This window comes from Myodes glareolus, chromosome 9 (genome assembly GCF_982192425.1).
Source record: "Myodes glareolus chromosome 9, mMyoGla1.1, whole genome shotgun sequence".
NCBI lineage: Eukaryota > Metazoa > Chordata > Mammalia > Rodentia > Cricetidae > Myodes > Myodes glareolus.
The window spans coordinates 40343528-40362343 of record NC_142034.1 but is presented as its reverse complement, the minus strand read 5'-3'; the positions used below and the strand labels follow the sequence as shown (position 1 = coordinate 40362343).

At 48.1% G+C, this 18816-nt stretch overlaps 1 protein-coding gene across 1 annotated transcript; it reads right to left on the bottom strand.

Moving 5' to 3' along the window:
* On the bottom strand, positions 1 to 16924 carry Rad51d (RAD51 paralog D). The gene is made up of 10 exons (XM_085695547.2): positions 16766 to 16924; positions 16230 to 16291; positions 15924 to 16042; positions 11489 to 11570; positions 11120 to 11254; positions 10535 to 10630; positions 6684 to 6774; positions 6517 to 6587; positions 1827 to 1994; positions 1 to 1658 (listed from the first exon to the last, which is right to left on the bottom strand). The coding sequence occupies exons 1-10, from the start codon at positions 16845 to 16847 to the stop codon at positions 1575 to 1577; spliced, it is 990 nt and encodes a 329-aa protein (XP_085551673.1). The 5' UTR covers positions 16848 to 16924; the 3' UTR covers positions 1 to 1574.
* Between the last annotated feature and the right edge of the window lie 1892 nt (positions 16925 to 18816).

Below are 18816 nucleotides of genomic sequence, written 5' to 3'. Positions count from 1 at the left end.
TTGTACTCATTCTCCATCCTTTATGCTTGCTTCTGTCCTGCTACACCCATCAGGGTTTCTCTGTGTAACAGAGCCCTGGCTGTCCTGGAACTCGTTTTGTAGACCAGGTGAGCCTTGAACTCACAGAGATTCGCCTGCTTCTGCCTCTCTAGTGCTGGGATTAAAGGCATGTGCCACCATGCCCAGCATATTTTCTTTATTACATTTTTATTATCATGTATGAGGGCATGCATGTACAGAGGTCAGAGGACGACTTGCAGGAGTCAACCCATTATGTGGGATTCAGGGACTGAACTCAGGTTGTCAGGCTTGGAGGCAAGCATCTCTATCTGCTGAGCCATCGCACTGGCTCTAAATATCAGATTTTGTAACCCTGGTCCCGTTCCCTGCAGCTAAGACACAACTAATTATACTACAGGCTCTCTAGCCAAGCGTGACCTTCCTGTAAAAAATGTGGTCCGTAAACAATCCTGATCATTTCTTTACTCTATCTTTTATTTTCCATTCCCTGGTACCATCCTCCTCTCTGAGCCAGAGTTACGACTCTCAGATGGATGGCCACAGTGTTGGTAACAGACAGGGGGTTATTTTATTCACTAAGACACAAGGCTGTGGTACAGCTGGCAGGACGAGAGGTGTAATTATACTGCATCTTAGAGCCACCAGCAATGAATTTCTGTATAAAAGACTAGATTTGCCATGTATTATTTATGCCAGCATCAATTTTCCCAGCTGGTTCTATTTACTGTGCAAATTCTCCTCTGTCTGTTTATGGGTTAGGCCACGGTTCAGCACCTCTGGTTACTCTATACTGAGGAAGAGCCCCACAGGGCACCATGCATATGAAACAAGTGTCTGGTTCACTGGGAGCAGGTCATATCCTTCCTCCCTGGTAAATTATATCCCTGGGACAGCGGCGAGCCCATGTTCTCACCTATCAGGGTGATGTACGCAGGTGTGTGAAACTCAGTCAGCAAGCAGGGAAGAACTCATTCTCTGAGAGTCCCACTGCAGGAACTGAAAAACAACCTTCTTGGGGGTAATCAGCTGGCTCTAGGGCTCAGGGGACTTCCTTTTTACATATTTTTAAGAGAGGGACATATAGAAAGAGCTTCATATTTCTGAGGTTGTTTCTACTGAGTAACTCAGAGACAAAGGAAGTCCCATCTTGCAGGTGGGAAAACAGAGGCCCAAATAAATGGGGATGGGTGGGATGAAGGCTTCCTGGCTCAAACACTGTGTGATGGATGTTGACACACAGGGCCAGGAAGCTATTCATCCAGTCACGACTGTGTTTCCTCAGAGATGCTCCAAGCTAGGTTGACCTCAACCCCCACTAGAGACAAATGGTGGACACAAAGGAAGAAACCTTGAGCCCACGACGGACTTCTAGCCCCCACCCCCACCCCAGTTCCCCACTGCCGCGTCCTCAGGCCAGTGGCTCCGTGAGATCCCACAGAGTGAAGCTGAGGAAACTGAAGCTTGTCTTCCGACAAGCCTGACACCTACACTGCCAGGTCCCTAGTGGCAGTGGCCAGCAGCTGACAGGCAAGAACGCTGTCCAATCAACAGCATCAGGTCTGTGTGGCAGGCAGTTCTGGGCTCTGCTCCTCAGTCCCCAGAGTCCCAATGTCTATCACCTCCTGCAGACCTGTTGGCTGGAAGGAGAGATACGAGAGAGGGAGAGAGACAGAATCAAGCAATCTAAGTGGTCAGCTTTTGCTTCAGGGTTTTGGCATCAAAGAATCCTTCAGCGAGATACCAGTGGGTGTGGAAACCACCCTCTCCAGGGCCCAAGATCCTTGGCATCCCCCGGGCTGGCTCACCTGGCGAGGAGACTTGGTCAGACACGCTGTGCGTTGGCTACTACCTAATGTTCCAGCCCCTTTAAGGACATCCAGGAGGATTCGGGTACTGGGCACAAAGCTCCAGGAGCGTCCCAGAGCAGGTCTGAACCTCCTTCCATCTCTGTCTCGGGTCAGGTGGTTGGTCACCTGCAGGAAGGGACAGAGACCCATGACGGCAGTGCAGAGGACACCTGCCCTACCGCTTCATTGTGCAGACAAGAAATCTGAGATCTCTGACTCTCCCAGGTGGTATAAATTACAGCTGAATCTAGAGCTACGACCCAGGGCTCCTGATCCACACCCAGCTTCCCACAAAGTCCCAGTGCTTTGGGTCAGACACAAAGCCACGGGGCACCTTTAGTCATTCTTTCCTAGAGAGGAGCCATTGCTGGGTTTGGGCCTGTCAAAAGTATCCTGAGACCAGTGCACTCAATCCTTGGCATCTGGAGTGTGTCTGTTGGGGTGAGGGGAGTCCCACTTTGGGACTAACTTTTTTTTTCCCCTTGGCGACTGCCTTGGAATTCGCTCTGTAGATCAAGCAGGCTGGTCTTGAACTCACAGAGATCCACCTGTCTCTGCCTCCCGAGTGCTGGGATTAAAGGTGTGCGCCACCACCGCCCGTCTCTCTGGGACTAGTTTTAAGCAATCCAGACACAGTGACTATGGTTCCTTTCCTGTAGTCCACGCCAGAGACTGGCAGCCATGCACCTACAAACATCCAGAAGCCCAGAAGTCAGGAGAGGAAGGCCAGGACCTCGAACTTGAACAAAAGAGCAGGGAAACAGTCTTTCACACTGCCTGCAGGTGCACAGATTAGTATAATATTTCCTCAAAAAAGGGAGATGACCTATTTAGACATTTAAAACACATATAGTTCAGTGTGGGGATTCATGTCCGTAGTTACAGTCCCTCAGGATGTTGAAGTAGGACTACTACTTCAATCTAGGAGTTTGAGGCCAGCCTGAGCAGCCTAGTGAGACACTGTGTCAAACACGTAAAAGTAACAAGTAGCCCTGATTCAATAATTACACTCCTCTAACCCCAGCAGAAGCAGGTGGATCTCTGTGAGTTCAGGGCCAGCCTGGTCTACAAAGGGAGTTCTAAAACAGCCAGAGCTATGTAGAGAGAACCTATCTCAAAACAAAAAAGGCAGGAAACACAAGGTACAGAGGGCTCACTGTAAGGGCTGGAGCAGGGTCAGCAGCTAAGAGCACATGCTGCTCCTGCAGAGGTCCAACTTCTGTTCTTGCACTGAGCTGCTTCCTGTCCCAGTAGTCTCCCCTCCCTAGAGGTTATTACAGACAGATCTTTGCTGTTAGTTTTTTTTTTCCCCAAGCTCAGGAAGCACAGTTTTTTAAGTCTGCAAACTTTTCATAAAAAGATTAAAGAGCTAAATATAAGATTCAAGTTGTTATCAATCTCTACACCCGAGGAACCACACTGATAGTCTATCCCTGTAAAGTCTTTTTCTTTGGCATATATGCTTACAGTTTTAGACATTTTTTTTAAGATATTATTTTTATAGCTGGGCAGTGGTGGTACACTCCTTTAATCCCAGCGCTTAGGAGACAGGAGCAGGTGGATCTCTGTGAGTTCGAGGCCAGGCTGGTCTACAGAACGAGTTCCAAGACAGCCAGGGCTACGCAGAGGAATCCTGTCTTGAAAAATCAAACCCAAAAAATAACATCTCAGGCCATTATTTTCTGCATTCTTACACAGATCCTTTTTTTCTATTTGCATTATTGAATGAAATAAAAGAAATAAAAAGGAAGGGCATGACTGCTCCTAGATATGGGGTGAGGAGGTTTATTGTAGATAAAAGGGAGAAAGCAGCCAGAGGCATCTGGAAGGGTCCAGAGTGAACATGACCAGCAGACTGAGCAGGGCCATGTGAGGAGAGGGGGAGGGAAAGCAAGAAAGGAGCCACTGACCAAGAGAGGCAGCCTGTGCCAAGAGACCGGCGAAGCCAAAATGGCTGAGTCATATAGGGTCCAGACAAGCTGAGGGAAGGGACAGCCCAGGCCCTGGGCTGGAGAGTTCAGGGTAGTGGGCAGGGTATGCCAGCCAGGAGAACCCTGTAACAGGTAGGGACTGAGGGATGCTGGGAGAACCTGGCAGCCAGAATTTGCTTTGATATGTTAGGCATCTCATCCATTTGTTCCAGGTTTGGGACCTAACGATTATCATCTTTTTACATTTTGTTTTATTGAGACAGGATTTCATTATGTATCCCAAAATATTCTTAAATTTGAGATCCTCCTGCCACAGTCTCTGAGTTCAAAGAGCAAAGCATGTGTCACTGTACCTAGTTCTTTATGCAGATTCTTTACGATGGTCATTTTTAAGGAAGGCATCAGGGCACATGCCTGCAATCCCAGTACTGGAGGCTGAGACAGGAGGAGTCTATGAGTTTACAGCTGGCCTGGGCTACAAGGTGAAACCCTGTTAAAAACAAACATACTTGATTTGCCAAAATAATTCTTGGGCCAGATTTGGCCTGTGGTCTACAGTTTGCCAAACTCTTCTATAATGATTTTCCCAATTTCTAATCATGGAGTGTTTAAATAATTACTGCTTTTATTCTGTAATAAAATTATAATGCTAATTGTGGGGATAACACCTGTAATTCCAACACTTGGGAAGGGGAGGCAGAAGGTTCAGAAGTTCAAGGCCAGCCTCAGACAATGAGTTCAAAGAGAGTATGGGCAACATGGGACTTTCTTCAAAAGAAAAGAAACACTTTTATCATGAAAGGGACCCAAGGGGTATGAGGGGGGGGGGAGGATGAGGATGGGGGAGAAGGAGGTGCTGGGGGATGGGATGGAGAGAAGGCTCAACAGTTAAGAGCACTGGCTGCTCTTCTAGCGGACCCAGGTTCAATTTCCAGCACCTACATGGCAGCTCATGGTAACTCCAGTTCCAGGGGCTCTGACACCTTCACACCAATGCATATAAAATAAATTTAAATTAGAAAAAAGGAGGGAGGCCTAAAAGATCTGCCCTGCTGATTACATCACCTCTCATGGATTTCTTCAGTCCCTTTCCTACCATTCAATATCTAAACAAAATGTTTTGAGCCCCTCAAAACAAAACAAGGCACAAAAGAAAAACTTAACAGTAAACCTTTTTTTAAAAAAAATATTTTTATGGTTTATTTAACTTTATTTTATGTGCATTGGTATGAAGGTGTCAGTTCCCCTATAACTGGATCTTCAGACAGTTGTGAGCTGCCATGTGGGTGCTGGGAATTGAACCTGGGTCCTTTGGAAGAACAGTCAGTGCTCTTAACCACTGAGCCATCTCTCCAGCCCCTAAACACTTTTTTAAAATAAAGATTTGTCATTTTATTATTTTGTTTTTAAAGTATGTGGGTGTTTTGTCTGCATGTATGTCTATTCACCACATGCATGCCTTGTACTCATGAAGGCCAGAAGAGGGTGTTAGATCCTCGGAGACTGGAGCTACAGAGGGTTGTGAGCTGCCATGTTTGTGCTGGGAATGGAACCCAGGTCCTATGAAAGAACACGGTCAGTGTTCTTAACAGCTTGTCTACCTCTGCCTTTATCCCATTTATCTATCTATCTATCTATCTATCTATCTATCTATCTATCTATTCATCTATTTGTTCATTTGTTTGTTTGTTTATTTATTTATTTATTGTTTTTTGGAGACAGGGTTTCTCTGTGTAGTCCTAGCTGTCCTAGAACTCACTTTGTAGACCAGGCTGGCGTCGAACTCAGAGAGCCATCTGCCTCTGCCTCCCAGACTAAGGGTGTACACCACCACCACCCAGCTTATACTTTAAAATTATGTGTATGCTGGTAGTGCTGATGCCAGTGGTGGTCAGATTCCCCTGGAGCTAGAGTTGTGAACCACCCAATGTGACTGCGACTGGGAACTTGACAGGGTAAGGAGACAGGATATCCTATAGGGAGAAAGTTTGCTCTTTAGATTTACTTCAATAAAGACAACTTAGAAAGAACGGAGCTGGAAAGATGGCTCAGCAGGTAAAAGTGTTTTCCTGGAAACTTTGGATGCCCCAAGTGTGATACTGGTACCATGTAAAAACGCTAGTGGTTTGCATCTGTAATCCCAGTCCCGGCATCCTACAGAGACAAGGACAATCAGTCAGACCAGAAGTGAAATGGCAGAGAAAAGATTCATCTCAAAACCAAGGTGGAAGGAGAGAACTGACTCCTAAAAATTGTCCTCTGACCTCCACATATATGCCATGGCACACACATGCCCGCCCTCTTCCGAGCATGAACACATATACACCAATAACAATGAAATAGATTATAGAGACACAGAACAAGAGCCAGGTGGTGGTGGCGCATGCCTTTAATCCCAGCAGGAGAAAGCAGAGGCAGGCAGATCTCTGAGTTTGCAGCTAGCCTAGTCTACAGAATGAGTTTCAGGATAGCCAAGGCTATACAAAGAAATCCTGTCTTGAAAAACCAACCAACCAACCAACCAACCAATCAAACAAACAAATAAAAAGACCCCTAAAACAAGATAGTCCCTTAGTCCAGACCCCTCTGGCCTGTGGAAGCTGAGCTCTGCGCTCTGGCCTCTGCCTTAAGGACTATTATAGTTTCAAGCCAACACTTAAGAGACACAGAAAGCTAGCTAGACCTAGAAACTGTGTTCATAGGAAAAGTCTCCTCACCACCACTGCCACACCCAGGTCCCGGGCCAGGATCTTGAGCTCTCGGGCCAGCTGCATCATCAAGGCCAGGCCTGGTGAAGAAGCAAATGAGAGGGGCAGCAGTGGGCAAAAGGCCAGGGCAGGGAGGTGAAGTCTCCGCCCTGTCCCCGGGTTCCCCTGTTACTTACCTTCCCTCTGCTGACCTCCCAGAAGTGGGGCAACCACTGCGGTGACAGAATCCACTATCACAACCTTCACAGTGCCCGAAGAAGCTGTCGCCTGTGGGGATGGGAAAAGCAGTGGTGGACCAGTGACCTCTAGGGGGCGCCCGGGGCAAGCGCCTCTACTAGAGGCCGGGGCCAGCGAGATGGCTCAGCAGATAAAGGTGATTGCTGTACAAGCCTGGCGGGTCGAGTTTGATCCCTGGAACCCAAGTAAAGACGGAAGGAGAGAACCAACTCCACAGAGTTGGCCTCTCTGACCCCCACCCCCTATACACACACAGGGTGGCATGCATGTGCTCACAGTTGTGCATGTGTGTACATATACACACAACTAATCCTCACATTTTTTTTAAAAAAAGAAGTCAGTCATAAAACAACCTTTCCTACCCAAAATTCGCTGTACAGGCCTCACCGAAGCACCCGACCCATTCAGAAGCATAAAAGACTGCGACGAGGATTTGGAAGGCAGGGATGGCTTAAGCCACAGGACACCACAAACTCTCATTCAGGAACCCCATGCAGATTTCAGTGGCAATCTCACACCCAGCCTGTTAGCCCCTTCTCCTCTTCGGAATCCCCTCACTGCTGCTTAGTTTCACTTCAAATCCCCAGGATTTGCTTTATTTGCTGAAGAGTTAGCTCTCCACTAAGGCACCCAGGTCTGGGGCATGCTGGGAAAGCACTCTACCTGAGCTACATCCTCAGTGCCTTAGTCTTATTCATGTTTCCATCTCCTAGATTTACCCTCCTAAGCCCTCCTCTCCCATAGCTACCATGGTTCCAAATAAAGGCAACTGTTTCAGCCGGGCTGTGGTGGTGCACACCTTTAATCCCAGCACTGGGAGGGAGAGGGTGTGCACAAGCCTGGTCTACAGAGTGAGTTCCAGGACAGCCAGGGCTACACAGAGAAATCCTGTCTCAAAAAACAAAAAAACAAAAAAACAAAACAACAACAACAACAAAAAAAAAACCCAACAACAAATAAAGGCCGTTGTTTCTCTAAGAGCCGGATACCATTTCTCCATAATCTGGATCTTTACACACATACGTGAGCACGATCCTAGCATCTGTAGATCTAAGCTGTCTTCCATGCTTCCTTTCTTCTCTCCCTTACTTCTCAGATCCTGATTCTGCTACATGTGTTGCTTCCACTGCCCATTGGCCAAACCTTGGCTATTTGGTATTTCTGCTCTGCCTTTTGTGTGTCTCATTTCTGGCCTGGAACTGTGTGTCAATCTTCCAGCCTCTGACTCTTAGCCTGTTACCAATGTGTCTAAGAGAGGATGGCAGAAATGTGAGAAGTTAAAATCAACCAGCTTGGGGCTAAAGAGATGGCTCAGCGGTTCCAGAGGACCAGGGTCCAGTTCCCAGCACCCACATGGCAGCTCACAACTGTCTGTAACTCTTATTCCAGGGGACCCAACACCTTCATACAGATATAGATGTGGGCAGAACATCGATGTACATAAAATACAAATAAGTAAAGCAAACAAAACCAACCGTCTTAGGCATTTCTCAATCGTATCCAGCTAAACGGCAGAGCAAGACCTTTGCTGTTTTTGCCGAGGATCTGGGTTTGATTCCAGCAGCCGCAAGATGGCTCGTAACTTTCTGTAACTAAGTTCCAGGGGAATTAAATGTCCTCTTCTTGCCTCCAAGGGCACCAGGCAAGCATGCCATGGATATACATTCATACACACAGAATACAATTTTAAAAACTTCAAAAAAAAAAAAAAAGTCAAGTGCCATTCAGAATCTCCTTCTCCCTTCCTTATAAACATTAGTCTGAACATGTTCAGGTACTGGGTAGAAATCTCCTGACATCAGTGAGGATGGGCCCAGCCCCCAATTCAAGATACGAATAGAGATGATTTGCTTTTGGCTAACTATGGCTGGAGGGATACTTCAGTGGCAGCGTTTGCCTAACGTGTATAGGCCTGGATTAGATCCCTAGTGTCACAGAAAAAAAATATTTATTTTTGTGTTTATGTGTGTGTGTGTGTGTGTGTGTGTGTGTGTGTGTGTGGACATGTAGTCAAGACACGGTACTTGGAGTCAGTGGATAACTTGCTGAAGTTAGTTCTTTCCTTCCACCATGTGGATCCTGGGAATTGAACTTGGACTGTAAGGATTGGCAGCAAGGGCTTTTGTCCATGAAACTTCCTCACCAGATCATCATAACTGAAAAAAACAAACCTGGATTGGCCAGTGGTGGCACATGTCTTTAATTCCAGCACTCGGGAGGCAGAGGCAGAGGCAGGTGGAACTCTGTGAGTTCAAGGCTAGCCTGCTCTACAGTTCCAGAACATTCAGGGCTACACTGAGAAACCCTGTCTTGAAAAACCGAAAAATCAGGGCTGGAGAGATGGCTCAGAGGTTAAGAGCACTGGCTGCTCTTCCAGAGGTCCTGAGTTCAATTCCCAGGAACTACATGGTGACTCACAACCATCTGTAATGAGATCTGGTGCCCTCTTCTGGCCTGCAAGTATACACGCAAGCAGAACCCTGTATATGTAATAAATAAATCTTAAAAAAGAAACAAAAAAAACCCGAAAAACCAAACCAACCAAAACAAAAACCAAATCAACTGCTAACTAAATGTAAGAAGAGGAACAAAGGCCCTTGCTACTAATCCTTACAGCCCAAGTTCGAGTCTCAGGATCCACATGGTGGAAGGGAAGAACTAAAATATATATATATATATATAGAATATATGTTCACATGCACACACAATACACATACACACAAAAAAATAAATACGCATTTTTTTTTCTTTTGGTGACCCTAGGAATCTAATCTGCTAGTGGTCCTAGAGTAGTAAGTTTTTTCTTCTTTTTTTTGTTGGGTTTTTCACCAAAACAAGGTTTCTCTGTGTAGCCCTGACTGTTTTGGAACTCACTCTGTAGATCAGGCTGGCCTCGAACTCAGAGAGATCCATCTGCCTCTGCCTCCCAATTTCTGGGATTAAAGGTGTGTGTCACCATTGCCCAGCTATGTTTTAGTCTTAATAAAAGGGAAAAGATGCTGGGTGGTGGTGGCGCACACCTTTAATCCCAGTACTTGGGAGGCAGAGGTAGGCAGATCTCTGTGAGTTTGAGACCAGCCTGGTCTACAAGAGCTAGCTCCAGGACAGGCTCCAAAGTTACAGAGAAACCCCGTCTCAAAAAACCAAAATAAAATAAAATAAATAAAATAAAAGGGAAGAGATAATAAAAAATCATCTATCACTCACTTGCTTGAATATGGAGCACATGTGGCTATGGACAAAATGCTTGGGGCTACAGCAGCCACTTGCTGTAGTGGCAATTTTGAGGCAAAGAGCTGGAGAATCAAACACAAGACTCAGTGCCAGCCTCCAGTCTTACTAAAGACAATCAGACTGTCTCAAGAGTCAAGTCTCCTGGCCAGGAGTGCTGAAGCATTTTAATCTCAGCACCCAAGAGACAGGGCAGGGGGATCTCTGTAAATTCCCAACCAGGCAGGCAACATAGCGAGACCCCCCCCCCCCACACACACACATAGTTTTCCTAACTGATTTCAGTGAGTAACGCAGAAGTGAAGACTATATAATCCTCTACTCAAGGAGCTCACTGTTGTACAGGGCTGGTGAGCCTGTAAACAATGAAGCAGATGAATTATGAATTAAGCAGCAAGGAGTTCCACCTGCGGCGCGGGCAGGCAGGGGTGGAGGGACGGGGAGGTGGCAAACACGGCTGGGGCTGTGACACTGGACACCTGTATTCCAAGCAGAGTCGATGGTAGAACACCTGCCTGGATACAGACAACACCAGAAACAGGCAGATCCACAGGCTCACCTGCTGGGCCATGGCGCCCCGAAGGTCCTGCAGCATATCCAGCATCCTGAAGATGTCAAATGCATGCGCCACCTGTATCCTCTGGAGAGCGCCTGCCTGCGGGGTGGGGAAGAGAAGCAGGGACTTGCGATAAAGAGTAATCATAAAGCTGAGAAGGCAAAGAGGCACTTAGACACAGTGCTGGCAGCCAGAATGGCAAATGGGGTTTGCCTAATGGGCTGGATCTTACAGTGGTGATACCTGGGCACTGAGCTGTAGGACAATCAGAATTCAGCGGGAAGGACAGATATGATTGATTAGTGATGCCTGCCCTGGCAAGAAATGGGCTGGAAACACAGATGCAGGACTTTGCTGGCTCTGATTTACGGTATTCGAGGACTTGGAAGTTCCTGGAGAACCAGTGTGGGTGGCATCCAAGCCGGGATGATGACATTAACACGAGAAGCTCTAGGAAAGCAGAGGACTCTCCAGTTTCAAAGCAAGAAATGACGACTCTTACAGATGGCTTATTTTCTTACAATGTAAAGAGTAATGGAGTCTTCTAGCATCGGTTTTTTAAAGGAACCCAGCCATCTTGCCCCCTACCTGTTTCTCCTCGTCTTGGGTTCTGGCCTGTAGTAGCTGGAGGAGGCGGGACGCTGTCATTCCTCCATTGGAATCAACATACAGTACATTCTGCTGCAGGCTGTGGGCCACATTTGCAGCCACACAGAGACATACCTTCAGAGACAAGATGGGGTGCTGGGTAAACCTAAGCCCTTGGAAGGAGGCTTCCCCACCATAGCCTGCCCAGATTCCAACAACATACACCGGCCAAGGCCATGTCCATTCTCAGTACCCATCTGGTCTGTTCTGACCTTGCAACTCACAGGGACACCCGCAAGAACTCCCCAAGGAATCCACAACAATGTACCCACCTCCCCCAACCCTCCTTGCTGCTGGTCCCAAGGGTACCTGGGTTTTTCCGCTACCTGGGCCGCCCGCAATTTCAGTCACCTCCCCAGTATAGAGGCCAGCATCAAGTAGTTTGTCCAGGCTGATGGTGGAAGAGGAGAGAAGAAAACTATTAAATCTGCGGATAAATTTGGGAAGTAAATTGGGCATGGTAACAGATGCCTTTAATCCCAAAATCAGGGAGGCAAAAGCAGGCCTCTGTGAGGTCAGGGGCCACAGGAGACCCTGACTTAAAAAAAAAAAAAGAAAGAAATAAAAAGAAAGGAAAAAAAACATATTTGGGGAGATAGCTTAATGGTAGAGTACTTGCTTATCATATGCAAAGCCCTGAGTTCAATCTCTAGTATTGGGGGTGGAGGGTCGGGGAAAGCTGGCATTCACTAATGTAGAATTTTGTAATCTATGAATATGGAAAGTCTCTCCATTTATTTGGGTCACCTCTGATCTTCTTTATTGGCATTTTTCATTTTCAGCATACAAATTCTACACGGGCTTTGTCAGACTTAGACCCACGTATTTCATTTCCTTAGATGCGACAGCAAATGGCATTGTGTTTTTAATTTCAGTTTTCACATGTTCATTGTGAGTGCAGAGAAATGCAATTGATTTTTTATGTGTTGATCTTGTATCCCCAGACCTTGCTAAACTCGATTATTAATCCTGGGAGTGTGTAATTATTTTTTATTTGCTTGTTTTTGTCTGCCTCCCTCATCTGGTAGGAGCACCCCGGGGGCACAGACTGGGCCCTTATCCCTCTTGTGTCTCCAAGTATTAGCACAGAGCCGAACACCCTGAAGGCACACAGTAAATGTTACTGAAGAAATGAAAAGAACAGCGAGCGGTTTGACTGTCAAAACTCTGGCTGTGGAAACCTCGTGATGAACCCCAAAACATGGCCACTTCCTAAGCCCAGTTCTGCCCCTGAACCACCTGGAACAGCTTACTACCCTCCATGTGCTGCCCAGGACAGGGGCTGAAGTGTCTGTGTTGCAGCGTGGATCAATGCCTGACTGTCATGCACCGCCCTTCCTAACTCGGCAACAGTCACAGACTGCAGGCTTCTGAAGAGGTTCTTGATGACCAACCATGACCTTCGAGCAGATGACAAGCAGCAACCAGGCACCTTTCCACCTGTTTTAACTCCAGGGACCACAGGTTCCTGCCAGTCAAAATCTGATCCTTACTCCAGCCCCGTGGCTTCTTGGAATAACTGCGCACACTCTGGGTCTGTTTAATAAGCCTCTACTTAATAGGTCTCCAGCCTCTGTTTCGGAATCCCATGCTTCCCAAGACACCGGAAGCCCAGGTCCATTACAGCAGCCCCTCTCAGTGTCTTCTCCCAGGGTGGGCCCTGGATCAACAGCATCAGCAACACAACTGGAGACTCTAGAGGTAGATCCTGCTTCTGAACAGAGTTCAAGAACTCCATTCAGGTAGGGGTTGGCACGATGGCTCGGTCAATAAAGTGCTTGCTTTGCAAGTATGAGGACCTAAGTTTGAGCCAAAGAACCTACTAAAAAAACTGGATGTGGGGCTGGAGAGGGGGCTGAGCAGCCGGCTCACAACCCCGCAGGGCATCTGACACCTCTGGTCTCCACAGGTCCCTGCATACAGGCCCACACAGTCACACGGATACATAGTTATTAATACATAGTCATTAAACTAAAATAACCTTTTAAAAAGTCAGCTGTGGTGGTATACATTTATCTTTTAAATTTTATTTATTTATTCATTTTTGGTTTTTCAAGACGCTGTTTCTCTGTGCAGCTCTGGCTATCCTGGAACTCACTCTGCAGACTAGGCTGGCCTTGAACTCACAGAGATCCACTGACCTCGGCCTCGCAAGTGCTAGGATTAAAAGCATGCACCATCATGCCCACCTAAAATAAAATCTTAAAAAAAAAATCCACCACATACTGAACTACGAGGTCCCACCTGTATGACGTACTCCCAAACCTGCACCCTAGACATTTCCCACTGTGATTCTATCTCTGGCTCCTCCCACGCTTCTGGAGTGGGGCGCCCTACCGTTATGTCCCCCGTTACCTCTGAGCCTATGAATATATGTGGAGGGACTCCGACCAGGGCTGCCTAAATGCAAGGGTTTCTCCCCACCTTTCTCACTGACCGTCCCAGTCGTTCATACAGCTTGCCTTCTGTTTCGTGAAGACCCTATTCCAACAGAGATGAACAGACAGATGCTCTGGCTCTCAAGGCCTAACCAATCTCCCCCATCGACAGATCTCCCATGGTGTGCCACATGCTCTATTGCCCTGCAGAGATTTGCATCCGTGCCTTAGCACTCTGAGACCTACAACAAGGGCCCTGTTTAACGGTTAAATAAGATGCTGATGGTTCTAATATGATAATAATGGTTAACACACATTTCATTAACTTTGACTTCTTTCCAGAGTTTCAAAGTTACATTCACTATGTAGGTATGGGGCAAGTCTGAAAACCCAGCAAATCCCCTTTTCACACCCACCCCATCTTACAGTAAGTCTCTTGTCACATCTCTCCTTCAATGTCTCTTCCACTGTCACAGACCCTGGAGCAGCTCCACACAGCCCATACCAGTACCACCAGATCCCTGCTGGACCTCTTTGGGCTGGCCCGTCCATCCTGCACATCACTGCTCCATGGCCTACAGATGGCACCTCCAGGCATACTGGAGAACAGTTCAGCCAGAATTAAGTTCTCAGACATGACCTCCAGTGCCCAATCTACCATCTAGTAGCTACAGGATCTTGAGTTGGTCCCTGAATCTGAATCCCCATTTCTTCACATACACTCGATGATTTCAAGGGCAGTGAACTCTCATTAGGGGTTGTGAAGGACAAGTGCACGCCACACTGAGGGGTGGTGGCTCACACTTTTAATCCCAGCACTTGGGAGGCAGAGGCAGATGAGTCTGAGTTCAAGGCCAGCCTGGTCTACAGAGTGAGTTCCAGGACAGAGCCAGGGCTACAGAGAGAAACCCTGTCTCTAAAAACAAAAAAAAAAAAAAAAAAAAAAAAAAAAGAAAAGAAAAGCAAGCAAGCAAGCAAGAAAGAAAAGAAATGCATGCATGAAATGCGGCTGAACACAATGTCAGAGTCAAGGTGAGCTTGCGGCTGTGGTCTGCCAATGTCAAGGCTACCTGTGCCACACTGAGCCTCCACCCCATGACGACGGCTGCTGCAATCCTGCCAGGGTACCTTCTCACTGTTTCTTCTGTGGATGCCAGTTTTATAAGTTCCCCAGGCTCCAAAGCCAATGGGCCTCCTCGTGGCACTCACAAGTCTCCTGTATACACCAACCACCAACCGTATACAGTTAAGAGCAGGAGCCTTGCCGGACTTGTACAGATAGCATCTGCATGTGCCTGGCACCCAATAGGAACCCAGCCAATGTTTGATGGATTACAAACACAGACCCCCAACCAGCAAGAGCAAGCACCAGACTACGCGAACCTTGCCAAGAGAATGTGTTGTGGAAACAGCAAGGGCCAGACCAATCCAAAGACCTTTGTGATGGCAGTGTTATTCATCAGACTCGGCGCAGACAGGCCAGGAGAGAGGTCAGGCTCACTTGGCCAGAAAAAGCCAGTTGTCTTCCAATTCTTTCCCAACCCAAACAACAGAGCACAATGGAACTGCTCTTTTCAGAGAGTGTGTACGTTCCTGGCCACTGCCTCCTGTGGCAAAGGTATCAGGCTCTGGATTACTTTTCCCTGGGCTCACCTCTGCCGGCCCCTCCTCTTAGGCTAACCATAAGGGAGGTCAACAATCTCTAACAGCTATAGCCTACGGCGGGGTTCTCAATCTGTGGGTCCTGACTCCTCTGGGATATCGAACAATCCTTTCACATGTCAGATATTTACATTACAATTCATAACAGTAGCAAGCTCACAGTTAGGAAGTAGCAACAAAAATAATTTTATGGTTAGGGGTCACCACCCCCATGAGGAACTGTGTTAAAGGGTCAGACCTTAGGTGCAGACTCCCAGGAAATCTCAATCCTGTCCTGATCTCACTTGCCTTATCCCGAGGTATCAGGGACTCTGCTGAAAAAATGGGATATTAGTGACATCTTGTGTCATAGGACAGTGGCTCTTCACTGGGAAAAGTTGGCTCCCAGGAGATACTGAGTAATATCTGGCGACATTTTTGATTATTAAAACTAGGTGCAGGAGAAGTGATCTTGGCATCTGGTGGGTAGAGCTCAGGGATATTGCTAAATGCACTATCCCCTACCCCAGAATATAATTACTTGGCCCCAAGCATCAATAGTGCTGAAGCTAAGAATCCCTGTTCTTTTACTCTAAGGAAAAAGAACTCCGGAGTCTGGATGCCTCTAGGTTCCTTGACAACTCCAGACTGCCCTCACCAGCCTGCCCTTTGTAGTCTCAGCATGAGAAGCTTGGCTTTCTTCTTGCCCAGGTAAGCATACAAACCTCCCAATGCCGGTGGACAGGATGGCAGTGGAAGTCTTCAGTTCCTCATAGAGGTCTGCTCCATTTAATGGGAAAGCCGAGAACTGCGCCAGCAATACCCTCCTCAGGGCAACCAGGGCCTGCCAATAGGGTGGACACTCAGGATCCAGAAGGCCAGACTGCCCCCCCCCCCTTTAGCTGGGGATCCGCTCTAGAAGATGCATTGAGATGGAGCATGCACATCTCAGCGCGCCCCCCCCCCCCCCTTTAGCTGGGGACCCGCTCTAGAAGATGCATTGAGATGGAGCATGCACACCGTGAGCTCACCTTGTAGGACAAGCTACACTTCTGGGCTACCTCCTCCAGATTAGCAGCTGCCAGGTCCGCCACTGGAAAAAGACCAAGCGCAACTGATTAGCAACAAGAAAGGCTTAGCCTTGCCACGCTAGCCTTTTCCTCTGTTGGGAAATAATGTTAACGTCTTTTGTTGTTTTGCTTTGTTTGTTTTTGTTTTGCCAGACAGGGTTTCTCTGAAGCCTTTGGAGCCTGTCCTGGAACTAGCTCTTTTAGACCAGGCTGGCTTCGAACTCACAGAGATCCACCTGCCGCTGCCTCCCGAGTGCTGGGATTAAATGCGACTCCCAATCTCAAGCACGCAGGCCCTGATGCAGGACCCGACGAGGAGCCCAGCACACAGTAAAGTCCTGTTTCTGGCTTGGTTCCTGCGAACTCAGCCTCCCTAGGAGGTCAGAGTGTGGCCCCTGTTAAAGCGAAGCGCCCCGCACGTGTGCCAAGACCATGGCGCCAATCCGCCAATCCCTGCGGTCGTGACCATGTTGTGTGCTACGAGCCCACGAGGTCACCTGTCTTGATCCTTCGGCCCTTCAGAAGCTGGACGATCTCCTCGGTGAGGCCCGGGCACAGACCTGCCCTGAGCACGCCCATGTTCCCTGCAAATGCGAGACGCCCCGGTGGCTGTCTGTCACGTGGGCGCCCACCGAGTCGTCACCCCCCCCCCCCCCCCCCCCGCAACACACACACACACTCTGGCGTCCCTCGGTTCCACTTCTGGAAAGGGTCCCGATGCGCCAGTGCGGAAGGAGGGGGCGGGAAGAGGATGCTGGTCGGGGTGACGGACTCCAGCGACCAGGGCCCGCCCCCTCCCGGCGGACGCTTCCGGGTTCCGCGTCTGGAGCGTCTTCTGTGGCCCAAGCCTGCAGCGCCATCTGCCGACCAAGCGGGAAAACGCGGCGGCCTTGTGAACCGCACCAGCCACCTGCCAGCCTCAGAGCCACACACTCTCTCTCTGTCTCCCCCCTCTCTCCCCAATCTCTCTTTTCCCTTGCTCCCTTCCTCACCCCCCCCCACCTCCTGTGAGTCCCCTGTGTACTAGCCACCATTCGCAACGCTAGGGACACTCTCACCCTACCTATTGAGTGAGGCGCACCTGCCTTCTGGTAGGATTCATGGGAGAAGATGAGAAGGCATCAATTCACATCATTTCAGATTGTATGATCCCGCGTAGTTCACAGACAGCACCTATGCCCCTGGAGTTTTTAAAACAAAAGAAATTGTCTTAAATTTTATCTTGTGTAAATAGGTGTTTTGCCTGCACGAATGTCTGTACCGCTTGCATGGCTGACCCAAGGAGGCCAAAAGAGGGGATCAGATTTCCTTGGACTGGAGTTACAGATGGTTGTAAGCCATGGTGTAGGTGCTGGGATGTGAACCCTGGTCCTCCAGAAGAGCAATCAGTGCTCCGAACTGCTAGATCATTTCTCTAACCTCATATTTTATAAAGGTTTTTATTTTTGAACCAGGGTTTCTCTGTGTAGCCCTGGCTGCCTTGGAACTCACTCTGTAGACCAGGTTGGCTGCAAACTCAAGAGATCTGCCTGCTTCTGTCTCCACCTCCTGAGTGTTGAGATTAAAGGCATGCACCACCTGGCCTTTTCCAAAGATTTTAATGGGAGTAGGGGAATGCTTGATTATTTAGAACATATAAAATAAAGTTTACTATTTTGAAATGTTCTTTCTATATCCAGTGGAAAAAATAAGGCAGTTTCATAAACCTGTGAGTGAGGGTCTGTCTCTCTCTGTATTTTGTAGCTGAAGGAATTGGGACTCAGACTTTTATTCTCTGAGTAACACAGCTAGTAAGTGCAGAACTGAATTTCAAGTCCACATCTAACAGCAAAGTCAGCACTATTGAACTTGCTCTCTTCCTTGCCCAGAAGTTGTGGGTGCGTTCTTTTTTTGTTATTTGAGACAGGGTTTGTCTATATAGCCCTAGCTGTCCTGGAACTCTCTCTGCAGACCTGGCGGCTGGCCTCGAACTCAAAGATCCACTGGTCTCTGCCTCCCGAGTGCTGGAATTAAAGGCGTGCGCCACCACTGCCTGCCTGTGGATGTGCTTTCTATCTGCACTCGGGCTCTCTCCATAGCAGAGAAGTCTGGCCCGTTTTTTAGAAATATTTCCCCGTGCTCACCATTGTCTCTCAGTCTTTCAAGGTGTTTGGTATTCTAGCATTAAAACCAGCTACTCTGTGAGCTATAACCCGCAGTAAGCTTTCACTGTGCCTAGGCTACTGGCCACAGTGGTATTTACTGCTTAGATACCAGGAGAAAGAGCCTTAGCAAGGGTAGGTAAAGCCTTCCTCTTCAAAGGCTCCTTGGCTCAGCCCAGGTGGTGTTTCTCTGTCACTAACCTGTTCCTCCTTCCAGGACAGCTCTAAAGGGCACAGGTGTTAAGCCTTTTGAGGTCCTCAGAGGACAGAGCGACTGTGGCCAGAGGGGCCGTGTGCGTGCTGGAAGGGGCTGTGAAGTTTGTTTCCTGGCTCTACCCCACCCCTGACACAGACTTTTGGTCTGTCCAGCTGCACAGAAAACCTCACATCAAGGGGAGGCTGGCCCC

Bases quoted from the DNA above. Each gene is read 5' to 3' on its own strand.
- Rad51d (XM_085695547.2), bottom strand. From the start codon at position 16,847: ATGGGCGTGCTCAGGGCAGGTCTGTGCCCGGGCCTCACCGAGGAGATC. The intron at 16,292-16,765 runs GTGACCTCGTGG...GTCTTTTTCCAG, and splicing joins GGGCCGAAGGATCAAGACAG to TGGCGGACCTGGCAGCTGCT. The intron at 10,631-11,119 runs GTAGGGGGCAAG...CCCACCCCGCAG, and splicing joins CCCAAGACGAGGAGAAACAG to GCAGGCGCTCTCCAGAGGAT.